The sequence below is a fragment of the Pelodiscus sinensis genome, chromosome 3 (genome assembly GCF_052426305.1).
Source record: "Pelodiscus sinensis isolate ZL-2025 chromosome 3, ASM5242630v1, whole genome shotgun sequence".
Taxonomy (NCBI): Eukaryota; Metazoa; Chordata; order Testudines; family Trionychidae; genus Pelodiscus; species Pelodiscus sinensis.
Genome location: NC_143054.1, coordinates 109,353,455 through 109,368,521, shown reverse-complemented (window position 1 = coordinate 109,368,521; position 15,067 = coordinate 109,353,455). Strand labels below are relative to the sequence as shown.

The 15,067-nt window shown below is 39.4% G+C and overlaps 1 protein-coding gene across 3 annotated transcripts in view; it reads right to left on the bottom strand.

Annotated features, from left to right (window-relative positions):
• Positions 1–15,067, bottom strand: part of PLEKHG1 (pleckstrin homology and RhoGEF domain containing G1) — a 201,680-nt gene that overhangs the window by 25,622 nt on the left and 160,991 nt on the right. For all 3 annotated transcript variants that reach the window (XM_075924430.2, XM_075924431.2, XM_075924432.2), the window contains 8 exons: positions 11,904–11,950; positions 11,324–11,474; positions 8,785–8,916; positions 5,444–5,626; positions 5,250–5,345; positions 4,945–5,031; positions 2,245–2,278; positions 546–641 (listed from right to left, as the gene is read on the bottom strand). In XM_075924430.2, the coding sequence (XP_075780545.2) occupies positions 546–641; positions 2,245–2,278; positions 4,945–5,031; positions 5,250–5,345; positions 5,444–5,626; positions 8,785–8,916; positions 11,324–11,474; positions 11,904–11,950 (826 nt within the window). The remainder of the gene's footprint in view (positions 1–545; positions 642–2,244; positions 2,279–4,944; positions 5,032–5,249; positions 5,346–5,443; positions 5,627–8,784; positions 8,917–11,323; positions 11,475–11,903; positions 11,951–15,067) is intronic.

The window sequence follows — 15,067 nt, the reverse complement described above, 5'->3', positions numbered from 1 at the left end:
TGCTAGCTTGCTTGCCTAGCTCCACAGGAGCCTGAGCTCCCAACTACTCAACAGCCAGCCTCCCAGCTCCTGGGCAGGCCCTGCCAACTCTTCAGTAGCCTGCCCCTTGCTATTAGCCCAGCAAACAGCCCTGCAGGTCAGGAACCTGAAACAGGTAGGTGCAGCACCAGTATTTTTCGGTCATGGAATATTCCCTTTTGCCAGAAATTCTGAGATTTGAAATTTTGTTCTGATTCAGAATGAAACAAAATCTTCAAGCTTAGAATTTCTGATAGGATGCTTGGTCTGTTTTCTAGCCAGCTCTATCAATAATTTTCCTCTCAAATCCAGAGAATTTTAAATCGGGAGTTAACCTACTAATTGTAAACAAACATGACACTCTGTAGGAAGCAATTTTAAAACAGCAACCAGTGGATGTCATTTTCTTTTCACATAATGCCTCTTCCAGTAACTCAATCTCTATCCCCTTCCACGCTAAGCATAATTTTAAAACATTTCAATACATTTTCTTTCCACTTTCTTTAGTAATACAAATTTTAAATTACCTGACTTCCTTCTCACCCTCCGCGGGGTAAGACCTTCTTTAGAATTATATGATGCTTTCATTTCTCCCTCCGGACTATAATGGAATCCTGGATGATCTGTAAAATAGTCAGAGGTATCAACCACCATTAAGTGTCATCTGATAAGTCACATCAGCTCTTCTGCGAAAAATTTACCTCCCTTTTGTGTCTTATATTGTGAAACTGTCAGACAAACAATAACTGATAATGTTAACTCTAGTGCTGCCAACTAGCTACTAAAAATATTACATATTTCATACCACTTTACCAATGGATTGCTAATACAGCAACATTGTTGCTCAATTCCCGTGTCTAACTTAGAAGCACAGAACCACAGAATACTAGAAATGGAAGGGACCTCAACAGGTCATCAAGTCCAGCCCCTGCCCTCATGGTAGGAACAAGCATCATTTAGACCAGGGCTGGGCAGAATGTGGCGGGGGGAGGGGGGGGCGAATCTGGCCCGCCCAACACTTTGATCTAGCTCACAGACTGCACCTGACCACTTTCTATTTATATTCTGCTGCTCAAGCTACTGAATTTCCAGGCAGTGGCTCAGGCAGCAGGATCCTATTTAAATGGCTCAGAGCTCCCCATGATGGTACTACCCTGGCAGAGGCTGGAGCCATGAGCCCTTTAAAAAGCTGCAGCAATTCCAGGCAGCTGCCACGCAATGCGGTAGCAGCAGGTCTGGGAGCTGTGAGCCCTTTGCCCCACCCCTTCCACCTCAGACACCACCCCTTTTTAGAGGTGGAGCCAGTCCATGACCATGTACCAAAATTCATTAAGTGGCTCCCTTGCCAAAATTATTGCCCATCCCTGATCTAGCGCACCCCTGACAGGTGTCCATCTAACCTGCTCTTAAATATCTCCAGTGATGGAGATTCCACAACCTCCATAGGCAATTTATTCCAGTGCTTAACCACTCAGAGTTAGGAAGTTTTTCCTAATGTGCAACCTAAACTTCGCCACAATGTAAGCCTATCCTATCAGACATTAAGCAGAAAATTTCTCCCCCTCCTATTTTGTAACACCCTTTTGGTGCTTACATATCTATGGGAAGAGCTCTGTGGGAAAGGGAAATCCTGGAAGGGTCCTATAATGGTGTTTTCTTGGAGTGGTAGTTTGGGAGCAATTTCCTCCCTGAAATGCTGCCCTTGTATCCCTCAAGATCTTCCTAGACTGCAAGAGGACAAGGCCATCCACGAGGAAGCCTTATGGATGAGGAATCCCAGTGGCTCTGCCTGGATTCCAGACTGCTATATTACCAGAGAATCCTTAGTTGGAAGGTCCCCCATATTTCCTGCTTTTGTGGGTTTGCCAGCATGCATGCAGACCAGATAAGTGTTAAAGACAAACTACATTTCCCTATTCTCAGCTTTTCAACACAACATTGCTCAGACTCAGGATCAACCATGCCCTGTCTCTCTTCAGGATAAGAAAGAGTATGATGGAGTGGTGTTGCTGTGTTTACTATCAGAGATCTGATCTAACCTTTGCATTTGCTATAAGTCACATCCTATTGGTTGCTGAGTAGCCTCAACTCCCATTGATCTGCAAGGGATCAGGTCTTATTTAAAAAAAAATACACACAGGTTTCTTATATTTTAGATGGAAGCTAGAGAATATGTAGCTAAAGATGACTGTTTGAAAAAATTACATTATGAAAGAAAAAACTTACGTATGGCATCCATTTCTAAAATTGCCTGCTTAGCCTGAAAGATACAAATTATGCAAAATCAGGTCATATTATACAAATATACTAAATTACATCACATGGCTCAATGATTAAAAAAACACAACAAACATTATAGTCAATTTTTCTTTGGTCACTTTAAATACAGAATAGATTGTTCCACACTGTATACATTATACTGGATTGACATTTTACTCTTCCAATTTTAGTAAGATAAATTTTCCAGGTAGGAAATAACTTCTGCTGTTCATTGTGCAAGTCCCACCATAGTTCACCTTACTACCCACTATCCTAGCAGTACAAAAGGAGCAGTGAGTGACTGACTACATTGTATTAGCTAGGCATCTTTCTAGTATAAAGAAATACCAGCAGGCGTGGAGCTGGCATACCTGATCACATCAACCCCTCAAGTGTGTTATGTTGAGAACATGTAGCCCTTTGGCTAGATTTAGCTTGACAATCTCTTTCAGGATTGTCATAGATAGAATCAAAGAGCTGGAAAAGACCTTAGGAGGTCATCAAGTCCAGCCCCCTGCTCTAGGCAGGACCAATCCCAACTAAATCAACCCAGCAAGGGCTTAAATACCTCTAGGGATGTAGAATCCACTACTTCCCTAGGTAACCCATCCCAGTGCTTCACCACTCTCCTAGTGAAATAGTTTTTCCTAATATCCAAACTGGACCTCTCCCACCACAACTTGAGAACATTGCTCCTTGTTCTGCCATCTGTCATCACTGAGAACAGCCTTTCTCCATCCTCTTTGGAAGCTCCCTTCAGGAAGTTGAAAGCTGCTGTCAAATGCCCCCACATTCTTCGCTTCTGCAGACTAAACAGACCCAACTCCCTCAGTCTCTCCTCATAGGTCATATGCTCCAGTAATAGTTGTCAGCTGGTGGAATTTAAAGCAACACATTGGCTGCACAAAACTGGCATCAGGATCTGGGAGTGGTAATTCATTCTCTGACAGCTCCTCCCACTACCTACTTACCTGTTCAGAATCTTAAACATAAATTGGGGATTGTAAATATATGTCCATTTGACTATAAATGCATTCTGGACTCTTGAGAGTTATCATAACCAAAACCAAAACAAAAACCACAAAAACCTCTCAAAGAAATTAAATTGAAAGCCTACTCATTTGTTAAGAGGAGAAAATGTATTGTGTGCCATGAAAAAAAAAGTATCAACGTTGTTCCCTCTAAGAAATTTCCAACCAGATTTATTTTTAAATGTATTATTGAATATCATCTTTCCCAGAGATAAAAAGCACTACCAAAATATTATATTACTGTTTAAATAGATGAAGTCAATATCCCAAGACTTTTCCTGTGTTCATATCTTTCTAAAGAAAAAAAATATGAGCGATCATTAGGCATATTGTAACAAACCAAAAAATAAAATTAAAAGTGTAGAGTAGACAGTTTGCCTTTCCAAGGACGCAATGCAGTTATCTTCCACTAGGTGTCATGAATTGACTACCACTAAACTGTGAAAAGTTGGAGTGTGGAAGATCCACAGGTGTGAGCAGACAACAATAGATGTTTGACTGTTTTCTTCTTTGTCATAAGTATAAATTATTGCTCAGGGCTGCAAAGGGATAACTAAGATTACTGTTTGTTATATAAGCAACATTTTGTATTCGGGATGGAGTCTTGGGTAGAAATATTTTTTTAAATCCATTAAGAACTAAAGAGAGTTTAAGATTAGTAAGTAGCTTGGTACGAAAGTTTAATTCATCCTAAAGTATCTTACAGTGTGTCCAGTTTACTATTATAACGTTCACTGTGTTACAAATATGGGATTCTTAGTCAGCGTTTATGCAAAACTACCATTGACTTCAGTGGGAGTTCTACATATAAGAATAACAGATCAAGAACATCTTTTTAAAAAACAAACCAGTAGTCCTGGGGCTCCTTAGAGACTAACAAAAATATATGAACAGTATCATGAGCATTTATAGCAGTGTTTCTTAAACTTTTTGAGACCACAGAACACCAAACAAATAATTTTTTTTATACGGAACACCTAGGAAAATTTTCTTTAAAAAAATTGTCAGACAAAAAAAGACAAAAACAAAGAAGAGGTCATGGCACACCTGCGAGTTGTTCTACGGAACATAGCTTAAGAAACACTGGTTTATAGGCAAAACATAGATGGAGAACATAGCCTTTTTCTAAGTCCTACCAATTGGGTGTAGGCACTTCCAGAAATGCATTGCTTTTGCAATATCAAGGTAGTTGCATCAGTGCAACCTCACAGGGCACAAGTATTGCATTAAAAGGGATTTATGTCAAGTTTCAAATCAAGCTAAAATACACTGACACAAGTCACTTTTTACACTGGGGCAATGCATCTACAGATTTGCTTACGTGCAGCCGCGCCTGGTATAACCACAGGTACCAAAAGACAAATCCCAGGGTAGACAAAGGGTTTAACAAATTGATGAGATTCTAAGTTGTGTGTACAGACTCCAGTAGTTGTTTTTGCTGGAGCTGTTCCCTTTTAGCTTTAATGAAATCATCTGAAGATGTGTAAGTACCAATATATTACATGAATTCCATTTCATTAGTGTACAGAGGAGTGTTTCTATATAAAAATATCTCCCAAATTGTCATTGTGTCTGTCTGCTAATACAAGTTCCTTAAATAATACAAGTATTTAGAGGAGAGAGTAAGTTTATTTACCTTAGCAGGAATTTTAGCTGGGTGATTTTCTAGAATTAATCTCTTCAAGTGAAGAATCCAAAGGCGTTTATCTTGTTGTGATTTAGCCTGTTGTAAAATTATAAAATGGTCAGATGACTCATTACTATAACCACTTAGGGACTGGGGACTATAGATATAGTGATGTAGATGGAGTACTTAAGGGCAGAATCAAGCCCCCAGTTAGGGGAGATGGATTTTCAATACAGAAAATTGGATGAATGTTTTATTTGACATCATGTATAACATGTCAGGTTATGTTCAGAGCAGGGAGGTTTCTGTCATACCTGCACAGTGTGCTGCATCTTGGGATTTTTGTAGTGGAAGACACTAAAGCTAAGTGGCTCCTTTGGTATTACTTCAACAAGCATGAGATTGCCACACTGTACAGAGAGAAGACATAGTGAATCTCACAGAGGAGAATTTAAAGAAAGCTAGAAATTGGTTCAATCAGCACATTACAATGGGCTCCATGACATACCAATATATGAGCTTTGTATGTAAACATTTCTTCTCTCTTCTTTGTAATAAGCAACAGTTTGTCAAAGAGAAACAAAGTGCGCTCATTTTTGGCTCGTTGAATGCGGAATGTTCCTTCTAAAACCAGCTCCCCATAGCTAGTGAGATCCGGCCCTTTCCAGTTAGTAAGTAAACTTTGTATCTCCTGAAACAGAAAAACAATGCAATTCTAAACAGTATTTTATTATACAAGTTTTAAATTCAAAAATTCAATCTACTGAGGACATTAGGACGTGTTCTGTTTTAACTAGAGCTGGGTGAAAACCTTTTTCTATGAAAAATTAAAATGTTCTGACACCAAAATGTTTAGCAAATTCCTGTTGACTCTGCTGAATTATTTTGGTTAAAAAAAAGAGACAAAGACTAAAGGGCATGGATACAGAATTCTGGTAACGTTGCTATCTCGCAGAACCACACTTGTCCTGTAAAGAACTACAAAGCTTCAATTGTCAGGACTGTTAATCTAGCACTTCTCACCAAGACTAAAATCACTAAGGGTACGTCTTCACTGCATGGCTTACGTTAATTGCCTATCTTATTTTGAAATAGGGAGCGTTTACACAGCGCTTATTTCAAAATAGAGCACTCTTCTTCTGACTTTCCTTATTTCTTGTACAATGAGAATTACAGGAGTCAGAGTAAGAAGTCCTCCAGCCTGATGGTATTTTGACACTATTTCGAAATAACTGCCTGCTGTGCAGATGTGGACTAAGTTATTTTAGAATAGTGCTAGTTATTTTGAAATATTGTTGCAGTGTGGACGTACCCCAACTTTTTTAGTTGCCCTATTTTGGTCCAATTTTTCTTCAGGTTAGATGTATACAACTTGGAGAATAAAAAAATAATTTGCAAATATTGACTCCAATTTGTGCCGTTCCCCCCATCAAATCCAAAATAGTCTATAATAATAAACTTCTGGGAAGACTGCAAAAGATATCTGTTTGAATGAGCTTGGGAAGAAAGCTGAAATATGTTTCCTAGACAACGGAAGAGATGGCTGGTAGAGTTTCTATTGAATTGATAATTTAATGTGACTGAGTTATATTTGTATTGCTAATGGTCTGTTCAAGTGGCAACACAGTTCTGATTTAAATCAAAATAAACAATATGTAAAGATAAACATAGGTTAGCCCAGTGATGGCCTTAAGAAAATGAAGTTCTACAGTAGTGCTCTCCCTTTTCCTTGTTTCTTCTAGTTACTTGGTCTCCAACTCCCTTGGCATAACTCCCTAAGAGCACTTCATCTTACACGTCAGGTGCTAGTAACCCATGAGTAGACTCCACTGATACTAAGGACATTTTCAAAAAAATTTCCAACCAGGGTTAGCACTGCTTTAACCCAGATGGTGATAGCAATGAGGGGGAAATGTCCTCATTACAGATATTACCCTACAGAATTTTATTTCATAGCTGTGAACTTCTTTCAAATAGCACAGTGATTGCTGTACATCTGACAGTAAAGCATGCATGGCACCTCCATGCAACATATTACAAATTAACAGATAAAACAACATTTTTGGAATATACTCAAGACTGCGATTAAAAATACAACAAATGGAAAAGTTCTCTCTAGTAACTTGTAAATCAGTTACAGTGTAACCCCAGAAATTGATTTATCCACTTTGGAAGAGAATTCATGCAGAAATGCAGCCACAGTAGCCACAGAATTACAGACACATCATTATATGATAGCACAGAGACATCAGTGCCCCTGTAGAACACAGAAATTACTGTTGAAAATGAGAAACTGAGCCAAAAAGGTTTCACCACCCCACATTTGCCAGCTCAGACTGTAAATTATGAAACTCAGCTGTCCAAAAGCATCTAACCAACTTTATTGTCAAGTATTCCAGGTATCAATATCCCTATTTATGTCAATGACTTAGGTAAGGTTACATGGGCTCAGAAAAGGCATTTTAAAATGAATTATCTTTTCTTCATTTATTTAAATCCTCCAATTACTAAACAAATATAGGATTCAGTGAGTGCCATCTCTACTTTGAAATAGAAGAAATGGCAAATTATTTATAGATCACTTGAATGGGAGATGTCTCCTTCCCCATACTCTTATCTGCTTATCCCTGCTGGTTTTCTGACACAACAGAAAGTCTATTCAACTCTTTTTGAGAATGTCTGGAGTCAGTCTAACTGAGAGAGGGAATGATGGTTCTTCATACATAGTCTGCACAAGAAAATCTAATATAGACTACAGTGACTTCCTAGAGTCGATCGCTTTACAATAAATGCTTCATTGCAGAGCAATGGATTTTTTTATAAGGCTGGATCTGACCATCTCTCTGTATACTTACAAAGCAACAACTCATAGGCAGACAGCTGAGAGGAAAAGATAAAATAAGACAGGAGAAATGTTTCCAACCAGACAAAATTAAACGGGACAAAAGTCTGAAATAGGAAACCACAAGAGTTCTCAGAAACAATATGCCCTTCAATGAAATAGTAGTGGTGTACAATGGAGGTGTCAAGAAAATAAAAAAGTTATCTAATTCTGTACCATTGCAAACAAATATTTAACAGGATGCTGCAAGCAGGACAGATTATTCTGAGGCTCTTCTGTAGCAGCTATGACCAAAATTTCTGAATTCAGAAAGAACACTCACAATATGCAATAGTCTAAGATACAGCAAATACAGGCACAAATTTAAAGGGTAGTAGGAAATGCTAATGGTATATGTTTTAAAAACAAAAGCAGGCATATACAGAGTTGCCAACCCTTCAATATTGTCCTAGACCAGTGCTACTCAACTTTGGAAGCATAAGGGGCCACAATGATACTCACAGCACATTCCAACGGCCACAACTTAAGTGTGATTGCATGTACATACAAATATATATGCAAATATATGCAAATAGCTTCTTTCACACTGATGGGCATGAATACAAAGATTAAGGCAAGACTACACAACACACAGGCTCCATTTAATCCAGTTCTGCTGATATTAATGAAATGCAATAGTTACCCTATTTTCACCCATATGACAGCATTTTTAATGAGCAATGACAGTCTAGAAATTTAACTACTAAAATACTTGTCAACAGAAGACCATTATATTGACCCGCTGTTGTGGAGCACGTTCCCAGTGGAGGTCATGTTCAAAGGATCCCGCCTGTGGACCAATTATTGAGTAGCCCTGTTCTAGAATCTCCAGGAATTGAAGATTAATTTTTAATAAAAGATTATGTCATGTGATCAAACTTCCAGGAATACATCCAGTCAAACTGGCAATCCTAACAGAAACAAGAGAAAAATTGCCAATAACCATTGAAATCTCTTTGTAAACTCACCTGCAGCCTAACAGCATGTTCATGTTTCCTCTTCATGTCATTAATATGCCATGCCACTCTCTGCATTGTATCTATGGCTTCTAGCACTACATCATAGCCCTCAGTGTCCTTGTCAAGATGGTTTTCTATTTCCTAGTGAAGAGACCAATAAAAAGCCAGTTATTTTCAGCTTGACTTTTCAAATCAGATACAAGGTTGACACAGCTTTTATTGTCTTGGCACCAAAATCACCTGAATACAGTGTTGCTCCCTCTGCTATTACTCTGTTATTGTTATCAATTTGGGCTAGACAGAAGAGGCGAGGCCAAGTCTTACAGTCCATAGTACCATTGCTCATGCAAATGCACACACTAGCAGAAGGAGACATTAAGCCATCAACAGAGTATATGTCAACATATGCATGTGCACACACACAGGTGATTACTACCCACCCCTAATTGGACAGGACAACCCCAAAATGTATATTTCAAGTCTCAGTCCTGGGCTGAATGACTGTGGAACAGAATTTGTCCTGGATTCCTATGGTTCTGCTCTGTGCTTTCCCAAGACTCCGAGGCTGGGGTACCAGTATGGTTACCACATTTGAAATGCAAAAAACCTTCACCTACCCACAAGGCAAGCATACCGCAACTCTAATCCCTAACCATAAAGGAACTCCACAGCCCCCTTCAACAGCCACTGATAGGATAAACAAGAGGGATAACATTGCACATCTCACTCTTACATGGCTCAAACCCTCCCTCCCACACATTCACAGTGCGCTTGGCTGGATGCAGGCAAACATCTGCTGTTATTTTCAACCGTTCTGATCTGTTATCACTGAAACTATAGAAGGAAGTGGGAACTCTGCAGCCTTTTTAGCTGGACACATACATTTAACATTAGATATCCCAGCGTATTGTGATGATAATGCAAGTTTTTGGACCCACATAAAACAAGACAGCAGATTAGATTATTTTTCTGGAAAGTGGCAACTTCATAAAACAAATAGCCAGGGTGCTCAAATACTGGACCAAGTAATAACACGAGATGCTAGCCTCTCCCAAGTTGGCATGGGGGACAGTGCCAAGACAGGCTTAGCTCACTTCTACCCACAAGGCCTGCTACTCCTTCTCTTCCCCCCAAAGCTTTGTCTCTGTTCGGACCAGAACTGGGCAGTAGCAAGGTGTGCTCAGGAAGCTCTGGACCCTCCACCTGCCTGGGACAAGGGGCAGAGCGGGAGGAGAGAATATGGGACAGCGGCTGCTCTTAGACACCTTGGCACCCCACTCAAAGCCCAAGCTCTGGCTCATGACCTCAAGGTGAAGAGGGGAAGCAGGGGACAAAGCCCCAGAGGGAAGCACAACTCCTGCATCTGTCCCATTTCTGCATTTTCAAAAGGTGGTCACTCTACCACCCTCACACTGCCTCTTTGGAGGCCAATGCTTATTTGATTTCTGAAAACCAATGGCTGTCTATATGTGCATTAGGCTGGGGGGGGAAGGGGTGGGAGAGATGGACACAGAAGGGATTCACTAGACACTTTAAGTTAGGATCTGTGTGTCTACTTTTAATTACAGAATGATCTTGTAACATTTTCCACATGTTTTCTGTTAACAATAAAGCAGGAATTTGTGAGCATGTTCTGAATTCAGTCCAATGGATATAGAAATGTTTCCTGTTTCCCCAATCATTACTCCTCTCAAAAAAAAAATCAAATAAATGATGTTTATAAATATTTATCTTCCCTTCTAACTGCTCCCAGCATTTGGGCATGGAAAAAACTTTTCCCATCTGAAAATTTTTTTTGCACGAAATTGCTAACTCCTGACAGCAAGACACTCCCAAGCAAGACTGGACTTGCAGACCGGAAAAAATCTAATTATTTGGATGCATTAACCTATTCAATGTGTCTAAAACAATTACCATACACTCCCTACTCACAATGTATTTTATATATTGTCAAGAGAGTAGAGGCAGAAAATGCTTCCATATGTAAAAAATTGATCAACAAAAGGAGACACATTTTTAAGGAGAACTATCTTAATATCCCAGGGTGTGTCTAGACTACATGCCTCCTTCGACGGAGGCATGTAGATTAGCCAGATCGGAAGAGGGAAATGAAGCCGCGATTAAAATAATCGCGGCTTCATTTAAATTTAAATGGCTGCCCCGATCTGCCGATCAGCTGTTTGTCGGCAGATCGGGGCAGTCTGGACGCGACGCGCCGACAAAGAAGCCTTTCTTCATCGGCACAGGTAAGCCTCGTGAAACCAGGTTTACCTGTGCCGATGAAGAAAGGCTTCTTTGTCGGCGCGTCGCGTCCAGACTGCCCCGATCTGCCGACAAACAGCTGATCGGCAGATCGGGGCAGCCATTTAAATTTAAATGAAGCCGCGATTATTTTAATCGCGGCTTCATTTCCCTCTTCCGATCTGGCTAATCTACATGCCTCCGTCGAAGGAGGCATGTAGTCTAGACACACCCCCAGTGTAGTAATATTGCAGGGATGAAGAGGCACAGCAGTGCTAGAGAGAAATGTTTTTGAGTGGGCACTTACATGAAGTAGCAGGTGGTACTTTAATATTCGTTGGACAGGTTTTAAGAGATATGATCCCAAGGGCAAGGAGTGTTGTAAAGCTTCTTGCCGTTCTCTGAAGAACTTGGCCAGTGTCTTGTTCCTCATGCATTCTGTTAGCACAGCCACTGACCTGAAAAAATATAATAAATCTCCTTAAAGATATGCTGTTTCTGTATCTATGTACCTTCAGTCGTCAGGAATTGGCTTTCCTTCCTTCCCCTTACTGGGAATATCAAACTCCTGCCAGTCATTATATAGAAATTCCTATATTAGTTTTGAGCCCAAATCTACTTTCCTTTCATATGCAGAACTCTTTTTGGAATTAGACATAGCAGAATAAGATTCTTATTATTAGTGGAGGCTAATAAGAATTTATAAAATAATAATAATACTGCCGTAGACACTTTTCACTTTTTATATCATGAGTTGAAAGGAGAGGAAAGGTATATGACAAAATATTTTTGCTTGAATTTTAAGTGCATTCTTTACTGATACACCTTCCAAAAAGGGACAAAGCAGGAAGAAAGGGCCTCCAAAAAAGTGAACAAAATATTCCTACCTTGGATAATTGGTGCAGTACTGTGTATATATGTGAAAATCTTCACTCTATGTGTAGGGAGGAAAGAAAGATTAAATAATAGGATTTTATCACAATTACCTTCAAACACCAGGATCACCACACATTTTTCATCTGACAATGCAAATTCAACCATACTGTTGCCATTTATTACTCTATTATCCTCTCCCAAGTGTTCAATGTTTTTCCTTAGCTGCTCATTTTGCCCAAATTCTAATTGGATGCCTGCCTTCACATCATTCCACATCCTTTGATCTATCTCCCCTGAAACATCTGCCAATCTTCCTTTCCCGTCTTTCAAAAAATTCTAAATTCAACTACTATACAAGTAAAAGAAATAAATCACACTATTTTATCTGTTCTTTCTTTACTGACTTGCAGGTTAAGGGTCCTATCATGTGAAGCACTGAATTCCTTCTGTAGATATGTGGACTATCCTCAACTCCCACTCAACCAGTACCCTTGCAGGATCAGACTCAAGTTATTTGGAGATAGAAAACCGTACTGTTTTTTCCATACTAATTTATCAATGGTCCCACCCACATAACAGTTCTATCCAAATAATGTATACAGTGTTGTAGCTATGTGGTTGGTACAAGGATAAGAGAGAAGCAAAATGGGTGAGGCAATATCTTTTACTAGAACAATTTATGTTGATGAGAGGCAAACTTTGAAGTTTACAAAGCTTGATTCACTTTTTCTGAAGCATCCGGCACCAGACTTTGTGAGAAGACAGAATACTGGGCTAGGCAGATCATTGATCTGACCAAGAATGACCATTCTTATGTTCTTAAGCAATTAATGTTTGAATTTTCTAAGCAATGAGTTGTTCATTTTGACCTTGCCATCTACAAACACTACTTTAAAACTATGTTGCTAGCCTTTTTTTTAATATATAAAGAAAATGTAAAGACAAATGATGAGTAAATATGGATATAAGCTGCTTGTCAGTACAATTAAGTTCCTTTCTACAAGTTGTTTCTCAATCAACTTGTATGCATGTGCAGTGCATCTGTATTTAAGTGTGCACCTTTAGACTTAAGGAAATTTTCTACTGGGCACATTAAGTATGCAGTTTTCAGACTGTCATAAATAATTTCACATTTGAGCAGAGACTAAGTATGAAAAATGTTAGCAACAAAAGGTAGGTATTTTAGAAAAATATACATATATGGAAACAGGAAGTTACCACTGGAGCTGTTTTGTAACTGAACATTAGAGAGGTTACCAGGCACCCACTGAAAAACAGAATCTCCTAGTTAAGGATATTAAGAGGCATAATCGGGTAGTCAATACAATTTGTACCGACTACACTATTAGTTGAGAAGGGAAGGTGCTCAGAAGGAGCTAATCCCACTGTGGTGCTGGACTTAAAATGTAGTAAGAACCAGGTGTGCAGGCAGTCCGGCTCTTACTAAATTTAAGCTGCAGAGCCTCAGCAGAGGTAGCTCCTGGACCCGGTGCAAGCCAGGACGAGCTGGGCTCATGCCAGGTCCAGCAGCCCCAGTCCACAGGGAGCTGGGACCCCCTGTGCACTAGGGATACTCCAGGAAAAGCCTTCCTTCCCCCCTCCCCTACTACCTCTTAAAGGCAGCAGCACAGGATGGGGGTGGGCGGGGGGCAAGTGGCACCACGGAGACAGTGCTGGGGGAAACTAGCTTTTAAACTGGCTTCCCACAGCACTGGATCCTGCTTTCCCCTCTGATAGAGGCAGTGGGTGGCAGGGAGAAAATGCGAGTAGTCAACTTGACTACTCTTTTACATTCCTACTCCTAGTAGCTTTTTGTACTAATTGGGCTCTAGGCACTGCGGTTTGGTTTCCTTTGCTTTCCTGCTTGCTCACAACTTTCCCCCTACTTATCACTACTTTATTTTGCATGGGACCTTAAAAACAACATTGTTTTTTGCATTTTGGTGATTTCTGGGTATCACTCTCCATGCCACAGACAGCTGAAATCTATGCAGTGTTTTGGTAACCTGAGAGTGAAAAGAAAGTGTTAACTATACAATATTTTTGAAGCAACTGCACTTCATCTTTGCTATTATGGAATTTAACCCTTAATCAACAAGACACCCAGATTCCACTAAAAATATCTTCAGAAGCCATTCTGACACAATGCAACATAATCACCATGCTTCGGGAATGTTTTTTTCTGAGCATTGATAGCTCATTAATGCAATCTGTACTATATTAGAAAGAAAGTCACAATTGAAATATTTAGAGTCCTGTACAGCAATGTTACTTCAGCAGAGGGCTCTGATGGGTATTTTAAAATGGTCATTAGACCACTCAGGTGCTTGTCTTTTCTTCCCCCCCCCCACACCTTTTCCAGGCTCTTCATCAGAAGTAAGCTTGTGCCCCCTTCACTCTGAGTAATGTGTTACTTCAAAATTAGCTCCAATTAATCCATTGGAGGTATTTGCATATTTAGGTATATTACTCAACAGGGTGGTGCAATTTGAATGTATCAGTGGAGCCAGTTTTGGGGACAGCTCAGTAATTATTTCAGCTTTCATCAATTAATTTTAATATATTTTGTTTAAAATCCTTCTAATTCCAGTCCCTATTGCTCCAGAGGAATGAAGTTCTCACAGGACTCATTTAATCGTTAATGTGCTATGATCCTTCTATATGCTCCCTCATCTCCATTACTGATCATTTTGGTTTGGTCTTGACATAGATTAATTCATTGATTTATTTTAGATTTTCATGGTTGGACTAATTTCGCTGTTTCTGCTAGTTTTCATAGTGGCTTACATATGTTGTGTATCCACATCCAGAGACAATGAGTTTGTGTCATAACCGATTAATATGCATGCTTGGAATGGACCATTAAGGCTTAAAACCATCTCAGCTAAAAACTAGGAATCAACCAAACTTCAGTCTGTAGCAGACATTACACTTCATAATTTTCTTAAGCAGCTCTTATCAATCTATCTGTCACTCCAATAAAGGTTATGTCTAGACTACGTTCTATTTTTAAAAGAGGATATGCAAATTCCATATCTTCTTCTGAGCTCTCTTTCGAAAGTGAAAGTAGTCTAGACATGGATTTTTTTTTTCAAAAAAAAAAAAAAAACCCTTTTAAAAAAAAAGCTTTTCCTTTAAAAAAAAAAAAAAAGGTTTACACGTTTTTTTCTAAAAA